Source organism: Hypanus sabinus, chromosome 5 (genome assembly GCF_030144855.1).
Source record: "Hypanus sabinus isolate sHypSab1 chromosome 5, sHypSab1.hap1, whole genome shotgun sequence".
NCBI classification, from domain to species: Eukaryota; Metazoa; Chordata; class Chondrichthyes; order Myliobatiformes; family Dasyatidae; genus Hypanus; species Hypanus sabinus.
In genome coordinates, this window is record NC_082710.1 from 2,140,638 (window position 1) to 2,167,765 (window position 27,128).

Sequence of the window (27,128 nt, forward strand, 5' to 3'; positions counted from 1 at the left end):
AACAACTCGTGGGAAAAATTGATAAACTTGAAAATTTTAGTAGACGCAACAATATTAAAATTGTTGGACTTAAAGAAGGCACCGAAGGAGAAGACCCAATAAATTTTTTTCAAAAATGGATTCCTGAAAAATTGGAAATGGGAGAAGAACCTTTAATTGAGATTGAAAGGGTGCACAGAGCTTTAAGACCAAGATCTCAAGATGATCAAAATCCGCGATCAATTTTGATAAGATGTTTAAGATACCAGGATAAAGAAAAGATTTTGAGGGCGGCTGCCCAGGGTGCTAAAAGAAGAAAAGGTCCGTTGATGATAGCTGAGAAACCAGTTCTTTTTTATCCTGATATAAGTTATAACCTTTTGAAGAGAAAGAAAGAATTTAACCCAGCTAAAAAGGTTTTGTGGGAAAAAGGTTATAAGTTTTCAATGCGTCACCCAGCAACACTGATAATTTTTTTGGAGGAAGGAAAAAGATTTTTTTCTGACTATCAAGATGCGGAGGTGTTTGCACAAAGACTTCCATCTATTCGTTGATTAAAAGCGGAGATTTCTAAATGTAATGGTTAAAGACGAAGACAGAGAAAGTAAATGGAACTGATGGACATTTAAGGACGATATAAGGGAGAAAAGTAATATTTTAGAAATATTAATTGAGAATGGTATGTTTTTTTTTATATATATATATCTTTCATGTTGCGGGGGGGCTGGGGAGCTTTGAATCGGTTACTACGGGATTCACGTGTGTAATCATGGCGATTGCCATGACCCGTACAATAGAGGGGGGTAATGTTGTGTTTCTTTTTTTTCACAACATTAGTAGGGGGGTATTTTGTTTTTTTCTTTATTTTCTATTTTTCTTCTATTCTTTTGCCTGGATGATTGGTGGGGACACACATAGCAACATGGAGACTTCTAAAAAGATTTCCCAGGATATAATGAGAGTTGAAAGATTAGGTCATATTAAAATTATTACGAACTCCATGGAGCATGTGGAGATCTTCCAACCACCAGGCATTCTTTCTTTCTTTCTTTCTTTTTTTTCTAAGGGGCAGTTAGGGGGGAGGGGTTAAGGGGAGGGGGTATGGGTTATATACATTGTTTTTTCATACTTTGTAATCATTTAAAAATGCAATAAAAAATTATTAAAAAAAAAAGAATGTTCTCCTGAAAGATCTAACAATCTTTATGAATGTTACTTTCCCAATATTGACTTCTATCAAGGCCCTGTTCTGTCTGATGTCTGATGTCCAGCAACACTGGTCTCACACCCAGGTGTAGCTGTCTCTGCTTGGTTATGAACAAGAAAAAAGGAGCATCATTTTTATCTGACTTTTTAAACTTTGTGTGAAGACTAAAATAAATTGAGAAGTATACATAAGATTTGTTAAAATGGGCTAACTAAACATTGAGGAGGAGGGAAATTTACTCAATCAGTGAGGTGGGCTGGTGGCCAGTCTTCCTGCGCTCAAATTAATTATTTATTTATTTCTTACATCCAAGAGGAAAAAATTCTTTATGTTGCATCTCATCACAACGTATAAGCAATAAAGAGTGGAAATGTGGGAGGACGTTGCCCAACACTAAAATTGTTTTTTACATATTCGTACAGTCAGACACAGCATGAGAACAATGACAGTGGCACAGCAAATTACCTGATCTTGTTGAATGTCGAGGGTTATAGTTTGCCAGGTCAGGTCCAACTCCACTAATTTATATTGAGTCCTGCAACTTTCTCTTTGTTTATGATATGGTACTTGCTTCATCTCTAACTTCCTTTTCAGGTCAGAAGAAAAAAATAGTCTTTTTTTTCTCCCCAGAAGGTTTGATCTACTAAATATTTCCAACATACTCTTTTCATTCTTGGTTTTTGAAATCTTGTATCTAGCTTTTTGGTCACATATTCTATGACAAGTTTCTAACTTCCTTTTAGACTAGAGGTGCTTAAATGAACAGCAACCACCAGGCAACCTCCTGTGTAATTGGATACCTGTTTGACTTTAACTTACCACCCTGCTCATGGACTATTTGTCCCACTCCCATCGGGGACGAGGCTATGTACCATCCACACCAGGAACACCAGACTCAAAACCAGTTACTTTCCCCAAGCAGTGAGGCTGATCAATACCTCTACCCACTAACTCCACCACTACTTTATTATTTACCATCAGTCACTTTATGTATGGCCTAGTATCACTTTATGGACATATAATCAATCTATGTATTTAAGCTACAGTACATTATGTATTTATATTTAATGTGTTGTTATTATTATTATTATTGCATTCTTTACCTTTTCTGTTTTTTTGTGCTGCATTGGATCCAGAGTAACATTTATTTCTTTCTCCTTTACACTTGTGTACAGGAAATTACATTAAGTAATCTTAAATTTAAACTTACAAAGGAAATCATATTCTATTTATAAGGGTTCCTATGTTGTTAAGCTAAAACAGAACTATTATCAGGATCAAAGCATAACATTTGTAATGATATAAAGCTGTCATTGTTAATGAACATCATGAATTTCAAACTTACTTACTACCCATTACACCACAAGCATTTAGGACAATGAAAGTCCTCCGTGGCTGGAGGCATTCAGGGCTTCCTTTGTCATGATGGAAGTTTTGTCTCAGTTTTCCTACTGTCAGTCATCTCCCCATGTGGAGACTCAGGAATACTATCACACTAAGCTGTAGAAGATTCTTCATTGCTGTTTCTGTAGCAATTTTTATTTTACCAGTCAGAGTTGTTAGCCCCGAGCTGACCCTGCAAACATGGAGGACCGATGGACCACATTTAGTCTGGCCTCTACTCTTTGACCTGGTTGGCATTGGTGACCTGACCAAGAGCCAAACCATAAAGCCTTGACTCTAGCCAACATAGCTCTTCTATTGAAACACTCAAGCCTCCAAATGACAACAAGATTGTGATCCTTTTGGAGGACAAAGTTCAGAGTAAATTTATTATCAAAGTATGTATATGTAATATACTGTATAAGATGTGAATGATTTTAAATTTGATTTGAGACTTTTTTGAGCTTTACTGCAGAAGTTAATCAAATCTTATTAAATGTTTTGGGCAAGTATTTGGAGTGCATGTCTAACTGGCAGTCCCTTTGTCAGTTGTTTTCCTCTTTCATCAACTGTAGATTTCTCAAACTATTAGTCTAATTTTGTGCCTTTTTGGATGTAAACCCTATTTGCCGATGCACTACCATGACGAGATCAAATTCATAAGCTTTGTCAATAGGTTTGAACACAAGGTACATTAGTTCCATGCAGAAATACTGAAAACGTATTAATCTTCAAATCTGTATCAATTTTCAGCCAGTGATGTTATTTACACAGGTGGTGAGAAAAGCTTGCTTTGACTTTGGCTGAAGGACAATAATGGACAGGGATTTGGCCAATCACGCATCAGGTCATTCAAGTGTCATGCATAACATCACACAAACAGTTGAATTAATTTAAACCTCTGACTGTTGGGGACCAAATGTCCCTGAGAATTCTAAATCGGTTACACCTTCAGCTCAGCTGGTGAGTTATAGTCCTATCAGTAACTGACTTTTTAAGCAAATATCAATGATAACCCACTACCATCAGACCAAATATAAACCTGCAACAACTTTTTAAAAAGTCTAAATATGGAATCAAACCGATAGTTCAAGAATATATAGACCTGCATTTTAGAAACAAATTAGTGATATTTATGGATGGATCAAAAGACCCTCGGTCTGGCCACACAGGTATTGCAGTCTACATTCCTCAGTGCAAAACTAGCATTAGGAAAAGAACATCAAACCATTTATCAGTGTATACAACCTAATTAATGGCAATACTGAGTGCATTATCTTGGATAGAAGAAAATAATGTCAAAAAGGCTATAATTTGCTCAGATAGTTAGTCTGCATTAATCTCTATTAAATCAAGAAAATCAAGTAGACAGGATATTTTATTGGAGATGCTATGCAAGTTGTATATATTAACCGAAAATGGGGTGGAAGTAAGCTTCCTTTGGGTTCCTGCTCACTGTGGTGTGGAGGGTAATGAAAAAGTGGACATTATAGCTAAACAATCACTCAAATCGTCTATAATAGAGTTCCAGATCCCTCTAAGCAAAGCAGAAGTCAAAAGCAATATAAAAACATTTATTGAGGAGACATGGCAGAAGCATTGGGATGAGAGTGAAACAGGGAGACAACTGTACAAAATACAAAGGCAAGTCAGATACCAAAGAATATCAGGTGGGCATAGAAAGATAGAAGTGATCATCAGTCGTTTAAGAATTGGTCACACAAGTCTTAATTACACATTATACAAAATAGGGAAACATCCAACTGCGTTGTGTGAATACTGCAATCAACCAGAAACAGTTGAACATGTATTGATAGAATGTAAGTATGAAAGAGAAAGAGTGAAGGTGATAGCAGCGCTTCAGATAAAAAAAAAAATTGCTGTGGGTATGAAAGACATTTTAGGTAGGAGTTCAAGAGAAATACGGACCTATATCATGAAGTATCTGAAAGACTCTGGTTGAGTATACAGGATTTAGGGAATGCAATTCTTTTCATTCCTCCTGTTTATCATAAACGATCCACACTCCAGTCCAGTAGGTGGCGGTAATGCACCTTAAAGCTGGTTTGCCAACCGCCAGAAAACAACACAAGAAGAAGAAGTTATAGTCCCAGGATGTCTATATTTCTAAGAGACTAAGTCAACTCTGCTGAGTTTATGCTAGCTCTAGATTTTATTTTTTGCAATTTATTGTTGGATTACAACATTATTTCAAGCAAGAAGGCAATGAAAGCAGTCCATTATCTGTGCTAGGTGTCTGTGCTGATTTTGTCCATTTACCATCAATCAAAAGAATATGGCAGCTTACACTGGACGAATCCCTCTGTTGATAACTATCAGCAACTAATACATAGTTCTCTAGTACTGAGGTGGTATTGATAACATTCTAATTATTCTGTATTTCATTTAAGTACATCATTTGTTACTCAGTTAAATAGTAGCTTACCCTTTTTATACCATTTTAACTATTTACATGAAACTTTGGCTAATTGGGGCAATCGCTTAATTGGGCCAAAATATACACTGGTCCCAATGTGTCCTAGTTAATCAGAATCAAAAGTTCTTACTTTCTTGGAACTATAGAAAAGCTTAGTGCAAAAAAATACACCTTAACAGTAAAATATAATTAAACAGAGACCCTTCACACAACCCTTCAAGTGGAAGAGGCTTCTTTTGTGTTATATGTCAATAAATTGAATGATGGAATTTATAGCTTTATTGCAAAGATTGGACTGATACAAAGATAGATGGAGGGGCAGGTAGTTTTGAGGGTAAAGGGAAAATACAGAAGAACTTAGACAGATTAGGAGAATGGGCAAAGAAATGGCAGATGGAATACAGTGTCGAGAAGTATATGGTCATGCACTTTGGTAGAAGAAATAAAAGGGTTGACTATTTTCTAAATGGAGAGAAAATTCAAAACTCTGAGGTGCAGAGGGACTTGGGAGCCCTTGTGCAGGATTCCCTAATGGTCAATTTGCAGGCTCAGTCAGTGGTGAGGAAGACAAATATAATGTTAGCATTCATTTTAGGAAGACCAGAATATAAAAGCAGGGCTGTAATGTTGAGGCTTTTTAAAGCACTTGGAAGTCTTGTGAGCTGTTTTGATTCCTTATCTTAGCAAGGATGTGCAAATACTGGAAAGGTTTCAAAGGGGTTTCACGAAAATGATTCCAGGATTGAATGGCTTGTCACATGAAGAGCATTTGATGGGTCTGGGCCTGTATTCACTGGAATTCAGAAGAATGAGGAGTGATCTCATTGAAACCTATTGAATGTAGAAAGTTCTTAATAGAAAGAATGTAGAAAGGATGTTTCCTATCATGGCAGAGTCGAGGACCAGAGAGTCTAGAGCCTCAAAATAGAGGGACATCCTTTTAGAATGGAGATTAGGAGGAATTTAGCCAGGGGGTGGTGAATCTCTGGAACTTGTTGCCACAGGCAGCTGTGGAGGCCAAGTCTTTATGTATATTTAAGGCAGAGGCTGATAGATTCTTGATTGGTCAGGGCATGAAGGGATACAGGGTGAAGGCAGGAGACTGGGGCTGAGAGGGAAATGGATCAGCCATGATGAAAATATGGAGCAGACTAGATGGCCTAATTCTGCTCCTATATCTTATGGTCTTGTGGTTTTATAACCTGTGAAGTAAATACTGATAATGGTTAGCAAAAAGTCACAAGAAGTTCTAATTGATTATGGGCACATTAAACTGAGGCCCATGTTCAAAATGTACAGTAGTTCAAATCAAAAGCCAGTAAATATAAACACTTTCAAACACGAGGAAATCTGCAGATTCTGGAAATTCAAGCAACACACACAAAATGCTAGTGAGATGCAGCAGGCCAAGCAGCATCTATAGGAAGAAACACAGTTGACGTTTTGGGCCGAGACCCTTCATCAGGACACTTTCATCCTCAGCAGAGTGGTTTATGTTTTCTGGGGGGAATTGGATTGAAACTAGATTATTATTAGACCATAAGACAAAGGAGCAGAAGTTGGCCATTCGACCCATCGAGTCTGCTCCGCTATTTCATCATGAGCTGATCCAATCTCCCCTTTAGTCCCATTCCCCCGCCTTCTCAACATAGCCTTTGATGCCCTGACTACTCAGATACCTATCAATCTCTGCCTTAAATACACCCAATGATTTGGCCTCCACTGCTGCCCGTGGCAACAAATTCCATAGATTCACCACCCTCTGGCTAAAAAAAGTTTTTTTTTCGCATCTCTGTTCTGAATGGGTGCCCTGCAATCCTCAAGTCATGTCCTCTTGTACCAGACTCCCCCACCATGGGAAACAACTTTGCCACATCCACTCTGTCCATGTGTTTCAACATTTGAAATGTTTCTATGAGGTCCTCCCTCATTCTTCTAAACTCCAAGGAGTACGGTCCAAGAGCGGTCAAACGTTCCTCATATATTAACCCTCTCATTCCCGGAATCATTCTAGTGAATCTACTCTGAACCCTCTCCAATGTCAGCACATCCTTAATTAAATAAGGAGCCCATCTATTATTGTCCATATTACTGTTCCATCTACCAAGAAACAGTGATCTGATATGGACTGAAGGTGATAGAGGAGGCCGGAGATAACCAAATATGGGGTTCTTAAAGCAGGGGTTCACAACCTGAGGTCCAGAGACCCTTTGGGTAATGGTAAGTAAGGTTTCATGGCATAAAAAGTGCTGGGAACCCCCATGTTAAAGTACTTAAAGATTAGAGGAAGTTACACAGGCAAAGCCAGTGATGGTTAAAGATCAGAGAGTGGAGCTAGTGAGTTTGCTGAAGAATGGAGAGTCAAGTAACAGAGATGTGGCTGAGTGGAAGATGGAAGTCCAACACAGATCTTTCACATATTTGATTCTAAATGTATCAGGCTTATAGACGCAAATTTCCATGGCCAGTATGCAAATGCAGGGACACAGACTGTTCACATTATTGTGGATGTACAGTAGGCAAGGGTGTCAGAGCTGCGGAATGGATCTTACACCACTTTCTTCATGCATTGTGTAATTAAAGAAAAGGAACAGTCGATAAACTTGGGAGTGGGGCCCAGAGGAGATGGAGAAGTGAAGCCATTGATCAGGGATTGGGTCATCTGGTCAGAACTATGGATAGTAAGATGGTTTTGAGGTGTTTGCTTTGAAACAGTGCTTGGAATTGGGGGCATGGGAAGATTCCTGACCAAGCCTGAGAATGATGCTGAGTTTGTATAATCTGACGGCTCGTGGGTGTGGATGATCTAAGAAAGATTACTCCTTATCTAAGAAAGGTGTGCTGGCATAGAAGAGGATCCAAAGGAGGTTCACAAAAATTATCCCAGGAATGAAAGAGTTAACAGATGAAGTGTTTGATGGCTCTGGGTCTGTACTCACTAGAGTTGTGAATAATAAGGGGGGGGGGGATCTCATTGAAACCTATTGAATATTGAAAGGCTAGATAGGGAGGATATGGGGAGGATGTTTCCCATAGTCAGTGAGTCTAGAACTGGACGGAATGGTCTTAGAATAGAAGGAGATCAAATTAGAACAGAGAAAAGGGGGAGTTTCTTTAGCCAGTTGGTAGTGAATCTGTGGAATTCATTGCCACAGTGGTTGTGGAGGCCAGGTCATGTGGAGGTTGATAGGTTCTTGATTAGTCAGGATGTCAAAGGTCATAGAGAGAAGCCAGGAGAATGGGGTTGAGAGATATAATCAATGAGCCATGATGGAATGATAGAACAGATGGGTCAAATGGCCTAATTCTGCTCCTATGTGTTATGGTCTTATGGAAAGCTGGCTGACTTCTGTTGGAGAGGCTTCGTTTAAATCGTGCTGCATTAGAAAAAAGTTAATTTTTCAAATCTTGTTGTCCTGAGAGGGCAAAACGCCTCACATTCATACGAGTGAACTCCTATATAGTGTTTTAAAGGAGTGTTATGTGGGAACTGAGAATATCAAGTGGGTGTCTAATGTGGAAAAGGTATCACTGGGGCACAAGGAGTTTACTTCTGGAAATTCTGAAAATAGGTAATTCAACCGGGAGATGATGAGAATCTCATTATCTCTGGTTCTCAACCCACTGGAAGGAATAATACCTAAATTAAACCTTGTACTTCCTCGGTTATGTACTTATAGTGGAATTTCACTTGGAGTGCAATCAAATTGTTCCCAAAGTTTAACATCTACTGTGGACCTACATAACCTGGAAATGTTTAAAAAATTTTACTTTCAAATTTCACTTTAAGGAGCATTCCTTTAAAACAAATAAATTATAAAATGTAATAATATAAGGCATTTAGCAGGAAAGGCAAATTCTTCAGCTTGAAAAACTCGGGCCAAATTTACAGAAAATAGACAAAACTATTTTCTAATTATGTGGGCAGATGGCAGAATTTTGTTTCTAAGTGAGTTGAACATTTAAAGACTTACAATGCATGTGTTTTTACTTAAATTAGTTTCCTTAAAGCACTACCAACATCTAGTATGTAAAATCCTCAAATAAATATGGAGGGTCTGGCCTGTTTAATGATTGAGACGAGCCTTGAGCATGAGGTTTTGAAACTAGCACAGAAGCACACAGAAAGCCAAGAGGTCCTGAATGTGATTTACATTTAAAATTCCAATTGATGTACAAAGTGGAATTGTACTCATTGAGTTATGTGCCACAGAAGGAAGGCTCTTTGTTTATGCTGAACAAGTTGCCAACCTGAGGTAGACCAGTTGCCTGCATTTTGCCATATCCCTTTAAATCAGGGATTCCCAAGCTTTTTTTAAAATTTCATGGAGCCTGGCCATTAAACAATGGATTAGTGGAACCCCTTCTCTAAACCTTTCCTATCCATGTACGTGTATTAAATATTGCCTTTCAAACATGGTAATTATCCCAGCCCCAATCAGTTTTGCAACTCATTTCATTTACCCACTGTGCTGTGTGTGGAAAAGCTACCCCTTGTGTCCACTCTTACCTTAAACAGATACACTGCTATCTTAGACACCCCTTCTCTGGGTGGCGAGGTGGACATACGTCTCTACCAAAGGAGTTGTAAGGTACTTGTTTCCTCTGCAAGACTGCAGGTCAACCTTGGGCAATGTGTAGCATCTACTTACCCCTCTTTCAACCCCTCCCCCGAATCAGGGTCACGTGAAGCCATAGGAGCAGGTGATGGATGGTCGTATGAGCAGATGGTGCACAAGTCCTGGTTATGAGACCACTGACACCAGGCAGACAATCTCTGAAGAGTATTGATGATTGGGGTCACCCATCTTGTAAAAACATTGCCCAGAAGAAGGGAATGGTAAACCACTTATGTAGAAAAATTTGCCAAGAACAATCATTTTCATGAGACTGTGACCGCCCATGTCATAGGACAGGGTACATACTGATGATGATAACTGTGAACATTCACCTTTCATCTATACCTTCACCTTTCATCTGGATAAAGAAAAATTGAGGACCATGCAGGAGGGAAGTGTTAAATTGACCTTGGGATAGGTTAAAAAGTTGTGTTGATTCTGATGTTTTAATCTAAGGTATTTTTCAGAATTCAGGAAAGAGGCACATAAGTTGTTGCTTCATGATGGTTTTATTAAGCATTGGTAAAACAAAGGAAATTGAAAACACAGTGATAGGAGCAGAAGCTAGCAGTAGAAGACTTAAATGTAAAAAAGACTAAGAATGGTGCTGACCTTTTGGTCAACTCTTTTATAAACATAACCATATAACAATCACAGCACAGAAACAGGCCATCTCGGCCCTCCTAGTCCATGCTGAACTCATAATCTCACCTAGTCCCACCTACCCACACTCAGCCCATAACCCTCCACTCCTTTCCTGTCCACATACATATCCAATTTTACCTTAAATGACACAACTGAACTTGCCTCTACTACTTCTACAGGAAGCTCATTCCACACAGCTATCACTCTCTGAATAAAGAAATACCCCCTCGTGTTTCCCTTAAACTTCTGCCCCCTAACTCTCAAATCATGTCCTCTCGTTTGAATCTCCCCTACTCTCAATGGAAACAGCCTATTCACGTCAACTCTATCTATCCCTCTGAAGATTTTAAATACCTCGATCAAATCCCCCCTCAACCTTCTACGCTCCAATGACTAGAGACCTAACTTGTTCAACCTTTCTCTGTAACTTAAGTGCTGAAACCCAGGTAACATCCTAGTAAATCGTCTCTGCACTCTCTCTAATTTATTGATATCTTTCCTATAATTTGGTGACCAGAACTGTACACAATATTCCAAATTTGGCCTCACCAATGCCTTCTACAATTTTAACATTACATCCCAAATTCTGTACTCAATGCTTTGATTTATAAAGTCCAGCATTCCAAAAGCCTTCTTCACCACCCTATCTACATGAGACTCCACCTTCAGGGAACTATGCACTGTTATTCCTAGATCTCTCTGTTCCTCTGCATTCCTCAAAGCCCTACCATTTACCCTGTAGGTTCTATTTGGATTATTCCTGCCAAAATGTAGAACCTCACACTTCTCAGCATTAAACTCCATCTGCCAACATTCAGCCCATTCTACTAACCGGCAAAAATCTCCCTGCAAGCTTTGAAAACCCACCTCATTATCCACAACACCTCCTACCTTAGTATCATCGGCATACTTACTAATCCAATTTACTACCCCATCATCCAGATCATTTATGTATATTACAAACAACATTGGGCCCAAAACAGATCCCTGAGGCACCCTGCTAGTCACCGGCCTCCATCCCGATAAACAATTATCCACCACTACTCTCTGGCATCTCCCATCTAGCCACTGTTGAATCCATTTTATTACTCCAGCATTAATACCTAACAACTGAACCTTCTTAACTAACCTTCCATGTGGAACTTTGTCAAAGGCTTTGCTGAAGTCCATATAGACTACATCCACTGCCTTACCCTCGTCAACATTCCTCGTAACTTCTTCAAAAAATTCAATAAGGTTTGTCAAACATGACCTTCCACACACAAATCCATGCTGGCTACTCCTAATCAGATCCTGTCTATCCAGATAATTATTAATACTATCTCTAAGAATACTTTCCATTAATTTACCCACCACTGATGTCAAACTGACAGGTCTATAATTGCTAAGCTTACTTCTAGAACCCTTTTTAAACAATGGAACCACATGAGCAATATGCCAATCCACCGGCACAATCCCCATTTCTAATGACATCTTAAAGATCTCCGTCAGAGCTCCTGCTATTTATACACAAACTTCCCTCAAGGTCCTGGGGAATATCCTGTCAGGACCCGGAGATTTATCCACTTTTAAATTACTTAAAAGCACCAGTACTTCCACCTCTTTAATTGTCATAGGTTCCATAACTTCCTACTTGTTTCCCACACCTTACACAATTCAATATCCTTCTCCTTAGTGAATACCGAAGAGAAGAAATTGTTCAAAATCTCTCCCATCTCCTTCGGCTCCACACGTAGCTGACCACTCTGATTCTCTAAGGGGCCAATTTTATCCCTCACTATCCTCTTGCTTTTAATATAACTGTAGAAACCTTTCGGATTTACTTTCACCTTATTTGCCAAACCAACCTCGTATCTTCTTTTAGCTTTTCTAATCTCTTTCTTAAGAGTCCTTTTACATTCTTTATATTCCTCAAGCAATTCCTTTACTTCATGCTGCCTATATCTATTGTAGACATCCCTCTTTTTCCAAACCAAATTTCTAATATCCCTTGAAAACCATGGTACTTTCAAACCTTTAACCTTTCCTTTCAACCTAACAGGAACATAAAGATTCTGTACCCTCATAATCTCACCCTTAAATGGCCTCCATTTCTCTATTACATCCTTCCCATAAAACAACTTGACCCAATCCACTCTCTCTAAATCCCTTCGCATCTCCTCAAAGTTAGCCTTCCTCCAATCAAAAATCTCAACTCTAGGTCCTGTCCTGTCCTTCTCCATAATTATATTGAAGCTAATGCTATTGTGATCACTGGACCCGAAGTGCTCCCCAACACACACATCTGTCAGCTGACCTATCACATTCCCTAACAGGAGATCCAACACTACCCCATCTCTAGTCGGTACTTCTATATATTGTTGCAAAAAACTATCCTGCACACATTTCACAAACTCTAAACCATCCAGCCCTTTTACAGAATGAGCTTCCCAGTCTACGTGTGGAAAATTAAAATCTCCCACAATCACCACCTTGTGTTTACTACAAATATCTGCTGTCTCCTTACACATTTGCTCTTCCAACTCACGCTCCCCATTAGGTGGCCTACAATACACTCCTATCAGTGTTACTGCACCTTTCCCATTCCTCAATTCCACCCAAATGGCCTCCCTAGAGGAGCTCTCTAATCTATCCTTCCAAAGCACCGCCATAAGATTTTCTCGGACAAGCAATGCAACACCTCCTCCTCTGGCCCCTCCTACTCTATCACACCTGAAGCAACTAAATCCAGGATTATTTAGTTGCCAATCACACCCTTCCTGCAACCATGTTTCACTAATAGCTACAACATCATAATTCCAGGTATCAATCCATGCTTTAAGCTCATCCACCTTTCTTACAATGCTCCTAGCATTAAAATAGATACATTTAAGATACTCTCCAAACCCCTCCTCTCTTTTCATCCCTAACAGTGCATTCAAATTTATTATCCTTTTCTTTCTTCCCCCCTACATCTTCGGCCTGAGCGCATCCCTTCTCCATCACCTGCCTTTCCTCCCTCACACACTGTCTATTTACTTGCTCTACTGGTGAACTAACCTCCTCTCCCATGGTTTCCTCAAATTGATTCCCACCCCCCCCCCCCCCATCTTACTAGTTTAAAGACAGATAGACATACTTTATTGATCCTGAGGGAAATTGGGGTTCGTTACAGTCACACCAACCAAGAATAGCGAAGAAATATAGCAATATAAAACCATAAATAATTAAATAATAGTAAGTAAATTATGCCAAGTGGAAATAAGTCCAGAACCAGCCTACTGGCTCAGGGTGTTGACACTCCAAGGGAGGAGTTGTAAAGTTTGATGGCCACAGGCAGGAATGACTTCCTATGTCGCTCAGTGTTACATCTCAGTGGAATGAGCCTCTGGCTAAATGATCCTGTGCCTAACCAGTACATTATGGAGTGGATGGGAGACATTGTCCAAGACGGCATGCAACTTGGACAGCGTCCTCTTTTCAGACATCGCCATCAGTTTCACCCCCACAACATCACTGGCCTTACGAATGAGTTTGTTGATTCTGTTGGTGTCTGCTACCCTCAGCCTGCTGCCCCAGCACACAACAGTAAACACGATAGCACTGGCCACCACAGACTCGTAGAACATCCTCAGCATCGTCCGGCAGATGTTAAAGGACCTCAGTCTCCTAGGGAAGTAGAGACGGCTCTGACCCTTCTTGTAGACAGTCTCAGTGTTCTTTGACCAGTGCAGTATATTGTCGATTCGTATCCACAGGTATTTGTAATCCTCCACCATGTCCACACTGACCCCTTGGATGGAAATATCCAAGATAAGGAAAATTCCATTCAAATATGTAGATAAGAGTCAGCCAGTGAGATATTCAGATAATGCAGTACCAAGAGAAGCTTCCAGAATCATACTTTTGTATAACCACTCGGGGAACACACTAAACTTGCACATACATACTGAGATTACTAGGGGGCATATTAAACTCTTGCATGCAGACAAGAACTACTTTGAGTACAAGCAGGTAATTACTTGTTAAGCTGCAAAGAAAATGACAATTAAACAGTTTAATCTAAGATTAAACAGTCGGATCCAACAGTTGACAGAACATTATGGGTTGAAGAGACTGCTCTCTGCTGTTATGTTCTATTTTCAATACCAATCATGATCTTCTAAATTTCTATGAGGTGTCCCTTCATTTCCATATACACCAGGGAGGAAAGTCAGCTCCAAGCTGCTGGTCTCCCCATATAGCTTGAACACTCCATCCCCAGTACCATCCTTGTGAACCTCTTCTGCACTTTTTCTATCTGAATGACATCCTACAGCTAGGCAACCAGCAATGCAAATTGATCGGATTGTGCCAGAAAATCTGATCAAGTGGAAATTCTGAACCATAATGTTTACTGTTATTAGAGCTAAGTTACATATTACTGCTTCTAATGTTGGTTTCTTTCATCTAGGTGTTTGACTATGACTTTGGGTTGCATGATGACTTTATGGGTTCAGCCTATCTGGATCTAACCAAATTGGAATTAAAGAGGTAAATGACATTACAGTCAATATATGTCATTGTCATTTTTTCTTTTAAATTTTTTCTTTTCATTTTAAATGGTTTAGGGGTGCAAGCAACATTCCATATGGATCATACTGTGGAAGTGTTAGATGATTTAGGAAAACATACTCGAAAGCAGAAAGTGTTAAGAATTGTGACGTTGCAAGCAAATCACCACAGTCCTTGTCAATGTGCCATCTGATATTGCACTAACTTGAAATTGTATACAGAAAGTGCACTGCAGATGCTGTGGTCAAATCAAGACCACAAACAAGCTGGATGAACTCAGCAGGTCGGGCAGCATCCATTGAAAGAAGCATCCGATTAAACGTAAAAAAATATTTAAAGTATTCCATAGACTAAATGCTAATATTATTTTTGCACAGGAGACCCATATTAGGAGGGAGGATAATCAACGCTTTTTTCGGTTCTAGAAGGTTCAACAATTCCACTTGAATTCTACCACCAAAATTAGGGGTGTGTCTATTTTTATAGACCCTTCAATTTCGTTTACACATCATGAAATTATTTCTGATCCACAGGGCAGATTTTTGTTGATAACTGGTTCACTTTTTAATCGAAAAGTGGTTCTAGTTAATATTTATGCTCCAAACTTTGACTGCCCTGAATTTTTTAAACGTTTATTTACTTCCCTTCCTAATCTAAATGAATATATGTTGATAATGGGTGGAGATTTCAATTTTTGTTTGAATCCTTCAATGGATAGATCTAAACCTATTTGAATTCTTCCGAATAGATCAGCCTCACTTATTAATTCTTTTATGGTTGATTCGGGAATTACTGAAATATGGCGGTTTTTGAACCCTAAAGATAAAGAATTTTCATTTTTTTCACATGTATATCACAGTTATTCTAGAATTGATTATTTTCTTATTGATCATCGTTTATTAACAGATGTTATTGATTGTAAATATGATTCTATTGTTATTTCGGATCATGCACCTTTGAAGTTATCTATCAAGATTTCGGACTTTTCGAATAATAGTAGATCTTGGAGACTTAACGCTACTTTGCTTCAAGATCCAGAATTCATCACCTACATAAAACAGCAAATTGACTTGTTTTTCTCAACAAACTATACAGAAGAGATTGACAGAGGAATACTTTGGGATTCTTTTAAGGCTTTTATCTGTGGACAAATTATCTCATATTCTGTCGGTAAAAGAAAACAAAGATATTTAGATATTGCTTTATTAGTGGATAAAATTAAAGAAATTGGTAAGATTTATTCCGTGACTCCTACCAAAGAACTTTATAAGAAAAGAGTTGAGCTTCAAATGAAGCATAGCTTATTATTATCTTCTTCAATTGAGAATCAATTAATTAGGACCAGGGCCCAATTTTATATCCATAGTGATCGAACTGGTAAATTATTAGCTAACCAATTAAAAGTTATTTCGACTAAGCGACAAATTATTAAAATTCGTAAACAATACGGCAATCTGACTACTGATCATAAAGAAATCAATAACACTTTTCAAGATTTTTATAAATCTTTATATCAATCAGTATTTGACGGCGATCTGTCCATGATGGATAACTTTTTTAACAATTTGAATATTCCCAAACTGACAGATGAAGATCGTAGCTTGTTTGATGCTCCTATCTCTCTGGCCGAAATAGGAGAGGCCATCTCATCAATGAATTCAGGGAAAGCTCCTGGTCCTGATGGTTATATTATAGAATTTTTTTAAACTTTTTCTTCTTTGCTTTCCCCTTGGCTATGTGAAATTTTTAATGATGCATTTGTTAAGAAGAGATTACCTCAGTCTTTTTATGAAGCTACTATCTCTCTAATTCTTAAAAAAGATAAGGATTCCACTTTATGTGCATCTTATCGCCCTATATCACTATTAAATGTAGATTCTAAGATTCTTACAAAAATTTTAGCTATTAGGTTAGAAAAGATATTATCACAGATTATTTCAGAAGACCAAACTGGTTTTATTAGGAATCAGTATTCCTTTTTTAATATTAGAAAATTGATTAATATAATTTATACTTCATCACCCACAATTCCAGAATGTGTTATTTCACTAGATGCTGAAAAAGCCTTTGATAGAGTTGAATGGGTATACTTATTTAACACTATGGGATATTTTAATTTTAGTCCTAATTTTATATCATGGATTAAACTAATATATCATAAACCTGTTGCTTCTGTTCTTACAAATAATTACAGATCTTCCTTTTTTCAATTATCTCATGGTACGAGACAAGGTTGTCCCTTAAGTCCTTTATTGTTTAATATTGCATTAGAATCTTTAGCCATTGCTATTCGTGAATCTCCTAATATTTTTGGTATCACCCGTAATGAGAAATTATACAAGTTATCACTCTATGCTGATGACTTGTTATATATTTCTGATCCTGACAGGTCTATTCCCGCTATTTTATCCTTGTTGGCTCAATTTGGTAGTTTTTCTGGTTACAAACTAAACTTGGATAAGAGTGATTTATTCCCTTTAAACGCGCAAACTTTATTGAATGAAAGGACACCATTTAAAGTTGTTGATGATAACTTTATCTATTTAGGTATAAAAATTACTAAGAAATATAAAGATTTATTTACATTGAATTTTCTACCTATGCTTTATCAAATTCAACAACTTACTACAAGATGGTCTCCCTTATCCTTATCATTAGTTGGTCGGATTAATGCTATTAAAATGATGATTCTACTGAAATTTTTATATTTATTTCAAGCTTTACCAATTTTTATTCCTAAATCTTTTTTTGATAACATTGATTCAAAAATTTCTTCATTTGTGTGGCAAAATAAAAATGCTAGGTCAAGTAAAAGGCAATTACAAAAATCTAAAAAAGATGGTGGTTTAGCTCTACCTAACTTTAGATTTTACTATTGGGCGAAGTTATTTGTAACTTAATTTATTGGAAATCAGATTTGGATTCACCATTGTGCCCACAGTGAGTAAATTTAGAATGCAATGAGGCACAGGGATATTCTCTATTCTCCGTTCTGGGTTCTTCTCTTTCTGCCGATTTAGTTAAATTCAATAAACATATCCAACCCTGCTGTCAAACATACATTACAAATTTGGTTTCAATTTCGTAAATTTTTTACTCTGAAAAACTTTGTTCTTGATAGCCCTATTTTACTTAATTTTTTTTTTAAACCTTCTTTGACAGATCAAGCTTTTAGCATATGGAAAAGGAAAGGTATAAAATGTTTTCGTGATCTTTTCTTTGAAGGTAGTTTGATGTCTTTCGACCAACTTTCTAACAAATTTGAGTTACCTAAATCTAACTTTTTTAGATATTTACAAATCAGAAATTTTTTTACATAAAATTCTACCATCCTTCCCCAATTCAACTTCAATGGACTTTTTAGGTATGATTTTTACCTTAAATCCCTATCAGAAGGGATTAGTGGCTTTTATTTATAATATGATTATGAAGATACAACCAGAAATATCAGGTAGAATTAAACAAGAATGGGAAAAAGAACTTCAATATAATATATCAATAGAAAAATGGGAAAAAATTTTACAAATGGTTAATTCTTCTTCTATATGTGCTAAACATGCTTTAATACAATTTAAAATTGTACATAGAGCTCATATGTCTAAAGATAAGCTTGCTCGATTCTATTCTCATATTAACCCTCAATGTGACAGATGTCATTCAGATGTGGCTTCATTGACCCACATGTTTTGGTCATGTCCCGCTTTGCATAACTATTGGAAGGACATATTTGCTACCATTTCCTCAGTTTGGAATATCGATTTACAACCTCATTTTATTACTGCAATTTTTGGTATACTAAATGAGGATAATAATCAGTTTTCCCCTTCAATTAGACAAATGATTGCTTTTGTAACATTAATGGCCAGAAGGTCTATATTACAAAATTGGAAAGAAGTAAATCCTCCTACCACATTCCAGTGGTTCTCTCAAACTATTTCTTTTCTGAGCTTGGAAAAAATTAGAAGCACTATTTTTGACTCATCAATTAAATTTGAAGAAACTTGGGGACCGTTCATTCGACATTTTCATATGAATTAATTTGGCCTCTTCCAGACCTTCTCTTTACTTATTCTTGTTCAGGTATGGAGTTCCAGAGTTTTTGGCACTATCATATACAAATAAACTGTTAGTATTGCCCATGTTAGTTTAGTTTAGTATTTTTTAAAATATTTTTTGCCTGTATTTTTATAATTTTTTCTTTTTCTTTTGATGATTATTTTTATTTTTTTCATATAACTATTATAGACTTGATTGATAATGTACTATGTTTTTCTGTTGATATTTTAATAGGATATTGTTATCCTACTATTAATTCAATTTCAAGTCCTATGCATTTATAACCTATTTATTATTATATTATGTTTCTTTTATATATGAAATTCAATAAAAAGATTGAAAAAGAAAGAAAGAAGCAGTCAACGTTCCGGGTCGAAACCTGAAACTGCCATCCTGACGAAGGGTTTCCACCTGAAACATTAACTGCTTCTTTCAGTGGATGCTGCCCGACCTGCTGGGTTCACCTAGCTGTTTTGGAAATTGTATCACTCCTTTACCTGAAACTAAAATGTGTGAGAATAGGCCAAATGTGAAATATGTAAAACTGAGCAGTAATTTAGCACCTTGCATAGATGCGAAGAATGCTCAGAGATGCAATGTGATGCAATGCTGTGTGGAAAGCGGCCAGTGAGTGAGTGGGCCAATGAAGGAGTGGAGACTTGAGGCTTTAACTCGAGAGATTCTGGCAGTTTTGGCAGTTGGACTGTGCAATCAAGTCAATCAAGATTTGAATAGCTCAGCAGAAAGCTGTTGATTAGACAATCAAGATTTGAATAGCTCAGACTCTGCAGAAAGCAGCTGATTGGGCAGTCGAGGTCAGGTGACCAAGCAGTTTGAAAAGCTCAAACAAATAAATGGAGGATTACCTCAAGCGGAGTGGCCTATGGGAAGTGGCCAGTGAGTGAGTGGGCCAGTGAAGGAGTGGAGATTTGAGGCTTTGAGGAGAAGAGGCAGAGGATGAGTTTGTTCCCAGTTAGTCTTTACAATGTCTCCTGAGACGGTGATGTGCCTCTCCTGTGAGATGTGGCAGTCTTGGGGGAACTCCCCTCTCCCACAGAGTTACATCTGCTGGAAGTGCTTGTGGCTGGGCGATCTGGAAGACCGTGTGAGGAATCTGGAGCAGCAACTGGATGACCTTTGACTCCTTAGGGAGAATGAGGCAGTCATAGATGAGAGCTACAGGGAGGTAGTCACACCTGGGCTGCCAGAAGCAGGTCGTTGAGTGACAGTCAGAGGGGGAAAAGTGAAGGTGAGTAGACAGGTAGTGCAGAGCACCCCTATAGCCATTCCCCTGAATAATAAGTTTATCGTCCTGGATGCTGTTGGTGAGGACGACTGACCAGGTGTGAGCCACGGTGGCAGGGCCTCTAGTGGTGACCCTGTGGTGCAGAAGGATGGGAAGGAGAAGAGGAGAGCTGTCGTCATTGGAGACTCTATAGTCAGGGGAGCAGACAGGAGATTTTGTGGACGTGAGAAGGAAACCCGCATGATTTATTGCCTCCCAGGTGCCATGGTCCGGGATGTCTCTGACCGGGTGCATGACATCCTGTTATGATAAGGAAAGCAACTAGAAGTCGTGATACATGTTGGTACCAACGAAATAGGCAGGAAGAGGGATGAGGTTCTGAAGTGTGAGTTTTGGGAACTGGGCAGCAGGCTGAAGAACAGGACCTCAAGGGTGGCATTCTCAGGATTGCTGCCAGTGCTACGTGATAGTGATGGTAAGAATTGGAGGAGATGGCAGTTGAATGTGTGGCTGAGGAGCTGGTGCAGGGGGCAGGGTTTTAGATTTTTGGACCATTGGGATCTCTTCTGGGGAAGGTAGGACCTGTACAGATTGGATGGGTTGCACCTGAACTCGAGGAGGAGCAATATTCTTGCAGGTAGGTTTGCTAGCATGGTTCGGGAGGGTTTAAACTAATTTGCAAGGGGGATGGGACCCGGAGCGATAGAGCAGTGAAAGAAGTGCATGGAATAAAGCCAGATCTAACATATAGAGAGGCTTTGAGGAAAGAGAAGCAGAAGAAAGGATGTAAAGGTAGAAAGGTAGAAGACTAAAGTGTGTGCACTTCAATGCAAGAAGCATCAAGATCAAAGGTGATGAACTGAGAGCTTGGATACATACATGGAATTATGATGTAGTGGCCATTACAGAGACTTGGCTGGCACCAGGGCAGGAATGGATTCTCAATATTCCTGGATTTCAGTGCTTTAAAAAGGATAGAGGGGGGGAAAGGGGAGGAGGGGTGACATTACTGGTCAGGGATACTATTACAGCTGTAGAAAGGGTGGGTGATGTAGCAGGATCCTCTTTTGAGTCAGTATGGGTGGAAGTCAGGAACAGGAAGGGAGCAGTTACTCTACTGGGGGTATTCTATAGGCCCCCTGGTAGCAGCAGAGATATCGAGGGGCAGATTTTGGAAAGGTGCAAAAATAACAAGATTGTTGTCATGGCTGACTTTAACTTCCCTAATATTGTTTGGCACTTGATTAGTTCCAATGGTTTAGATGGGGCAGAGTTTGTTAAGTGTTTACAAGCCAACTAGGGGGAATGCCATACTAGATCTAGTATTAGGTAACGAACCAGGAAAGGTCACAGATCTGTCAGTGGGTGAGCATCTGGGGGACAGTGACCACCGCTCCCTGACCTTTAGCATTATCATGGAAAAGGATAGAATCAGAGAGAACAGGAAAATTTTTAATTGGGGAAGGTCAAATTATGAGGCTATAAGGCGAGAATTTGTGGGTATGAATTGGAATGATGTTTTTGCAGGGAAGTGTACTATGGACATGTGGTCGATGTTTAAGGATCTCTTGCAGGATGTTAGGGATTAATTTATCCTGGTGAGGAAGATAAAGAGTGGTAGGGTGAAGGAACCATGGGTGACAAGTGAGGTGGAAAATCTAGTCAGGTGAAAGAAGGCAGCATACATGAGGTTTAGGAAGCAAGGATCAGATGGGTCTATTGAGGAATGTAGGGTAGCAAGAAAGGAGCTTAAGAAGGAGCTGAGAAGAGCAAGAAGGGGACATGAAAAGGCCTTGGCCAGTAGGATAAAGGAAAACCCCAAGGCATTCTTCAATTATATGAAGAACAAAAGGATGACAGGAGTGAAGGTAGGACTGATTAGAGATAAAAGTGGGAAGATGTGCCTGGAGGCTGTGGAAGTGAGCGAGGTCCTCAATGAATACTTCTCTTCGGTATTCACCAATGAGAGGGAACGTGAGGACAATATGAGTGAGGTTGATGTTCTGGAGCATGTTGCTATTAAGAGAGTGGAGGTGTTGGAGTTGTTAAAATACATTAGGATGGATAAGTCCCCAAGGCCTGGCGGAATATTCCCCAGGCTGCTCCATGAGGCAAGGGAAGAGATTGCTGAACCTCTGGCTAGGATCTTTATGTCCTCGTTGTCCATGGGAATGTTACAGGAAGATTCGAAGGATACGAATGTTGTCCCCTTGTTCAAAAAAGGTAGTAGGGATAGTCAAGGTAATTGTAGACCAGTGAGCCTTACATCTGTGGTGGGAAAGCTGTTGGAAAAGATTCTTAGAGATAGGATCTATGGGCATTTAGAGAATCATGGTCTGATGAGGGACAGTTAGCATTGCTTTGTGAAGGGCAGATCATGTCTAAGAAGCCTGATAGAGTTCTTTGAGGTGACCAGGCATATAGATGAGGGTAGTGGAGTGGATGTGATCTACATGGATTTTAGTAAGGTATTTGACAAGGTTCCACATGGTAGGCTTATTCAGAAAGTCAGAAGGCAAGGGATCCAGGGAAGTTTGGCCAGGTGGATTCAGAATTGGATTGTCTGCAGAAGGCAGAGGGTCATGGTGGAGGGAGTACATTCAGATTGGAGGGTTGTGATTAGTGGTGTCCCACAAGGATCTGTTCTGGGACCTCTACTTTTTGTGATTTTTATTAACGACCTGGATGTGGGGTTAGAAGGATGGGTTGGCAAGTTTGCAGATGACAGAAGGGTTAGCGGTGTTGTAGATAGTGTAGAGGATTGTTGAAGATTGCAGAGAGACATTGATAGGATGCAGAGGTGGGCTGACAAGTGGCAGATGGAGTTCAACCCGGAGAAGTGTGAGGTGGTACGCTTTGGAAGTTCAAACTCCAAAGCAGAGTACAAAGTAAATGGCAGGATACTTGGTAGTGTGGAGGAGCAGAGGGATTTGGGGGTACATGTCCTCAGATCCCTGAAAGTTGCCTCACAGGTTGATAGGGTAGTTAAGAAAGCTTATGGGGTGTTAGCTTTCATAAGTTGAGGGATAGAGTTTAAGAGATGCAATGTAATGATGCAGCTCTATAAAACACTAGTTCGGCCACACTTGGAGTACTGTGTCCAGTTCTGGCCACCTCACTATCGGAAGGATGTGGAAGCATTGGGAAGGGTACAGAGGAGATTTACCAGGATGCTGCCTGGTTTAGAGAGTATGGATTATGATCGGAGATTAAGGGAGCTAGGGCTTTACTCTTTGGAGAGGAGGAGGATGAGAGGAGACATGATAGAGGTGTACAAGATATAAAGAGGAATAGACAGAGTGGACAGCCAGCGATTATGACCGGAGATTAAGGGAGCTAGGGCTTTACTCTTTGGAGAGGAGGAGGATGAGAGGAGACATGATAGAGGTGTACAAGATATAAAGAGGAATAGACAGAGTGGACAGCCAGCGATTATGATCGGAGATTAAGGGAGCTAGGGCTTTACTCTTTGGAGAGGAGGAGGATGAGAGGAGACATGATAGAGGTGTACAAGATATAAAGAGGAATAGACAGAGTGGACAGCCAGCGATTATGATCGGAGATTAAGGGAGCTAGGGCTTTACTCTTTGGAGAGGAGGAGGATGAGAGGAGACATGATAGAGGTGTACAAGATATAAAGAGGAATAGACAGAGTGGACAGCCAGCGATTATGATCGGAGATTAAGGGAGCTAGGGCTTTACTCTTTGGAGAGGAGGAGGATGAGAGGAGACATGATAGAGGTGTACAAGATATAAAGAGGAATAGACAGAGTGGACAGCCAGTGCCTCTTCCCCAGGGCACCTCTGCTCAGTACAAGAGGACATGGCTTTAGGTAAGGGGAGGGAAGTTCAAGGGGGATATTAGAGGAAGGTTTTTTCACTCAGAGAGTGATTGGTGCGTGGAATGCACTGCCCGAGTCAGTGGTGGAGGCAGATACACTAGTGAAGTTTAAGAGACTACTAGACAGGTATATGGGGGAATTTAAGGTGGGGGTTATATGGGAGGCAGGGTTTGAGGGTTGGCACAACATTGTGGGCCGAAGGGCCTGTAATGTGCTGTACTATTCTATGTTCCATGTTTAATGGAGAGGAAGAATCCAAACCCATGAGATATCTAATATACTTGATACTACCAATGAATACAAACAATGGATGATATTTAATTCCATAAAAACACACTAAAGACTGCAGGAACTCAGCAGGTCAGGCAGCATCTATGGAAAGAAATAAAGAATTGACATTTCAGGCTGAGACCCTTCATCGGGATTGAAAAGGAAGGGGATAGAAGCCAGAATAAGAAGGTGGGGAGAAGGGACGGAGGACAAACTAAAAGGTGACAGGTTAAGCTAGGTGATGGCATGGGGGTGATGTGAAAAGCTGGGGGATAATAGGTGGAAAGAGAAAAGAGCTGAAGGAAGAATCTGACTGGAGAGGAGAGTGGACCATGTGAGAAAGGGAAGGAGGAAGGGAACCAGATTGAGTTGATCGGTAGGTTAGGAAAAAAGAAGAGATGAGAGAGGAGTCAGAATTGGAGAATGGGAAAATAGAGAAAGGGGAGAGGGAGAAATTTTAATTCCATTACATTGGATATTTAAAGAATATTGATGCCATTGGTGATGCCATATTTGTGGCTATCCCTAGTTGCTCCACAGAACTTCTTGATAAACAAGCAGGCCTTTGTTGTGATGGTGATTGGGTAAGGAATTGTGTTTTATTAAATTGATTTCAATGAAGGTAGAATGATACATTTCCAAATCAAGCTGAATAATAAGGAAACTTAGAGGTGATTAGCCTCATGTTTAGGAAAATGAGATGTGATTTTATTGACTAATGAAAAACCTAAAACCAGTGGATGTGGAGAGGATGTTTCTTTTTTTTTTGTAATTTATTTTTTATTGAAGTTCATCATCAAAGAAACATTTCCATAAGATGTATTTCAGACATTGTACATATACATCATATAATCATATATGTCACAAATCTCCACAAAGTATTTATCTGAGGTATACGCTTATAGAAAAGAGTAGAAAGAAAAAACAAGCAAAAGGAAAGAACTATGTACAAGTAGGGAGTGGTCTTTTTTTTTTACAACAGATTCATTGATTTCTGAGAATAAAATCAGGCCTATGAGGCATTATGTAGTTAAACCATTTTCCCAATATGAAACAAATTGTTCCAGCTTATGATTAACAGATGTTGTTATCTTTTCCATTTTGTAAATGTCCATTGTAATTTCCATCCATGTATTTAAAGTTTGTCTTATAGTGGGGGAGTCTAGGATGAGAGCACACAACTTTAACATACAAGTTATGACATAGATGAGGAGGAATTTCTTTAGCTAGAAGGTTAATTGCCACAGAAAGCTGTGGAGACCATGTTATTGAGTATATTTAAAGCTGATATTGATAAGTTCAAAGGTTACAGGGAGCAGGCAGGAGAATGAGGAGGATAATAAATCAGTCGCAGTGGAGTGGTGGAGCAGACTCAATATGCCGAATGGCCTAATTGTGCTCCTGTGTTTTCTGGTCTTACATTGTTCTGGTGGAAGAGCCTTGGTAATTTCCCTGCACTGATTTCTCTTCTTCAGTTAAACCGTGTCCATTAAAGGAAAGGATTGATATTGCATGGTACTCTCTCTACAACTTGAGAAAGAGCTAAGAATATTATTAATAAATTATATTCCAGTTTACTCAGAATCAGATTTTTAGTTTTGTGGCAGCAGAACAGTCCATGGCACAAAAACAAAGACTTAAGCTGAGAGAAGGCAGGAGACTGGGTTTGAGAGAGAAAATAAATCAGGATGGAATGGCAGAGCAGACTCAATGGGCCAAATGGACTAATTTTGCTGTTCTGTCGTGGTCAAAGCAGCCCTTTCTAAATTTGTATGGTTTTAACATCACCAACAAATTGCAAATGGAAATATGCAAAATCATCTTTCATAAATTTCTTTATATCAGGGGTCCACGTACCCCTTGGTTAATGGTAAGGGTCATGGCATAAAAACAGTTGGGAACTATCAGTCCTTTCATAGATACTGTATATCATCAAACTTCATTTCTACAATTAACTGAGGACAGTCCCAGTCTTAATTGACAGTAGAATTAACTTAAACAATGCACTGAGATGGAAGAGTCTTGTTCACATGTATATTAACCGTATACACTTTCTCCCACAGAGCGACTGAAGTGACGTTAAATCTGAAAGATCCGAGCTGTCCTGTTCAAACTCTGGGGAGTCTGTTAATGTCAGTTACTTTACTGTGCAGAGAAGGTGACCCGAGAGATGCTGTAAGTTTATAATTTTATTCTTCCATATGTGAGCTATACAAAAATAATTTCTCATCACTTTTAACAGCATTTGCTTTTCTGAATGCATCACAGTGACAGGTAAAACCTGTGGTTGCTTATTACAGCACAGAAAACTAATGGTCCAGGTCTGCTTAGTTTATGTACTACTGAGATGTGTCTGCATTTCCACACTATGAACCTGGAGTTGACAAAAATTATGCACGTTAATAAAATAACTTGTTTCATTTGATTCATTAAGATAATTTTTCAGTATGTTGGAATTGTCAATGCCAGGAAACAGATTCCAGAATTCTAAAGGGAAAGTGATCTGGATGAAAATTGGGCTCCTGATTCACGCACTGAGTCCTTTCTTCTAATTTAAAATGGAAGTGTGCTGTGTCTTTGTAACTATCACCAGCAGAATGGCATGGCTGTGCATTGTATGCACAAGCCGCAAAATAGTGTAGCTCGTTGTGTTTGGAAGGCGTGTATCACATGATGTTTAGGCCCTTGTGCTCCAGTTTTAAATCCATTAATTTAGGATCACTTCCCAACGATCACAGTGCAAGAGATGGAACCAGGTGGACACACCGTGAATGTAGTATTTTCCACTATTATGTAACGTGTCTGCTCATAATTTCTCTGTCCCTTTTGCTTTGCACCTGTTGTTACTGTCTCTAAGTATCTTTGCAGTGATGGATCATTCTTTTCCTCGTCCCTCCAGTCCCCTGGCAAC

General features: G+C 39.2%; 1 protein-coding gene across 1 annotated transcript in view; it reads left to right on the forward strand.

Annotated features, from left to right (window-relative positions):
- The window catches only part of LOC132393891 (multiple C2 and transmembrane domain-containing protein 1-like), a 600,107-nt gene that overhangs the window by 148,198 nt on the left and 424,781 nt on the right, over window positions 1–27,128 (forward strand). Inside the window, exons 5-6 of the mRNA XM_059969303.1 lie at window positions 14,703–14,782; window positions 26,281–26,392. Of these exons, the coding sequence (XP_059825286.1) occupies window positions 14,703–14,782; window positions 26,281–26,392 (192 nt within the window). The remainder of the gene's footprint in view (window positions 1–14,702; window positions 14,783–26,280; window positions 26,393–27,128) is intronic.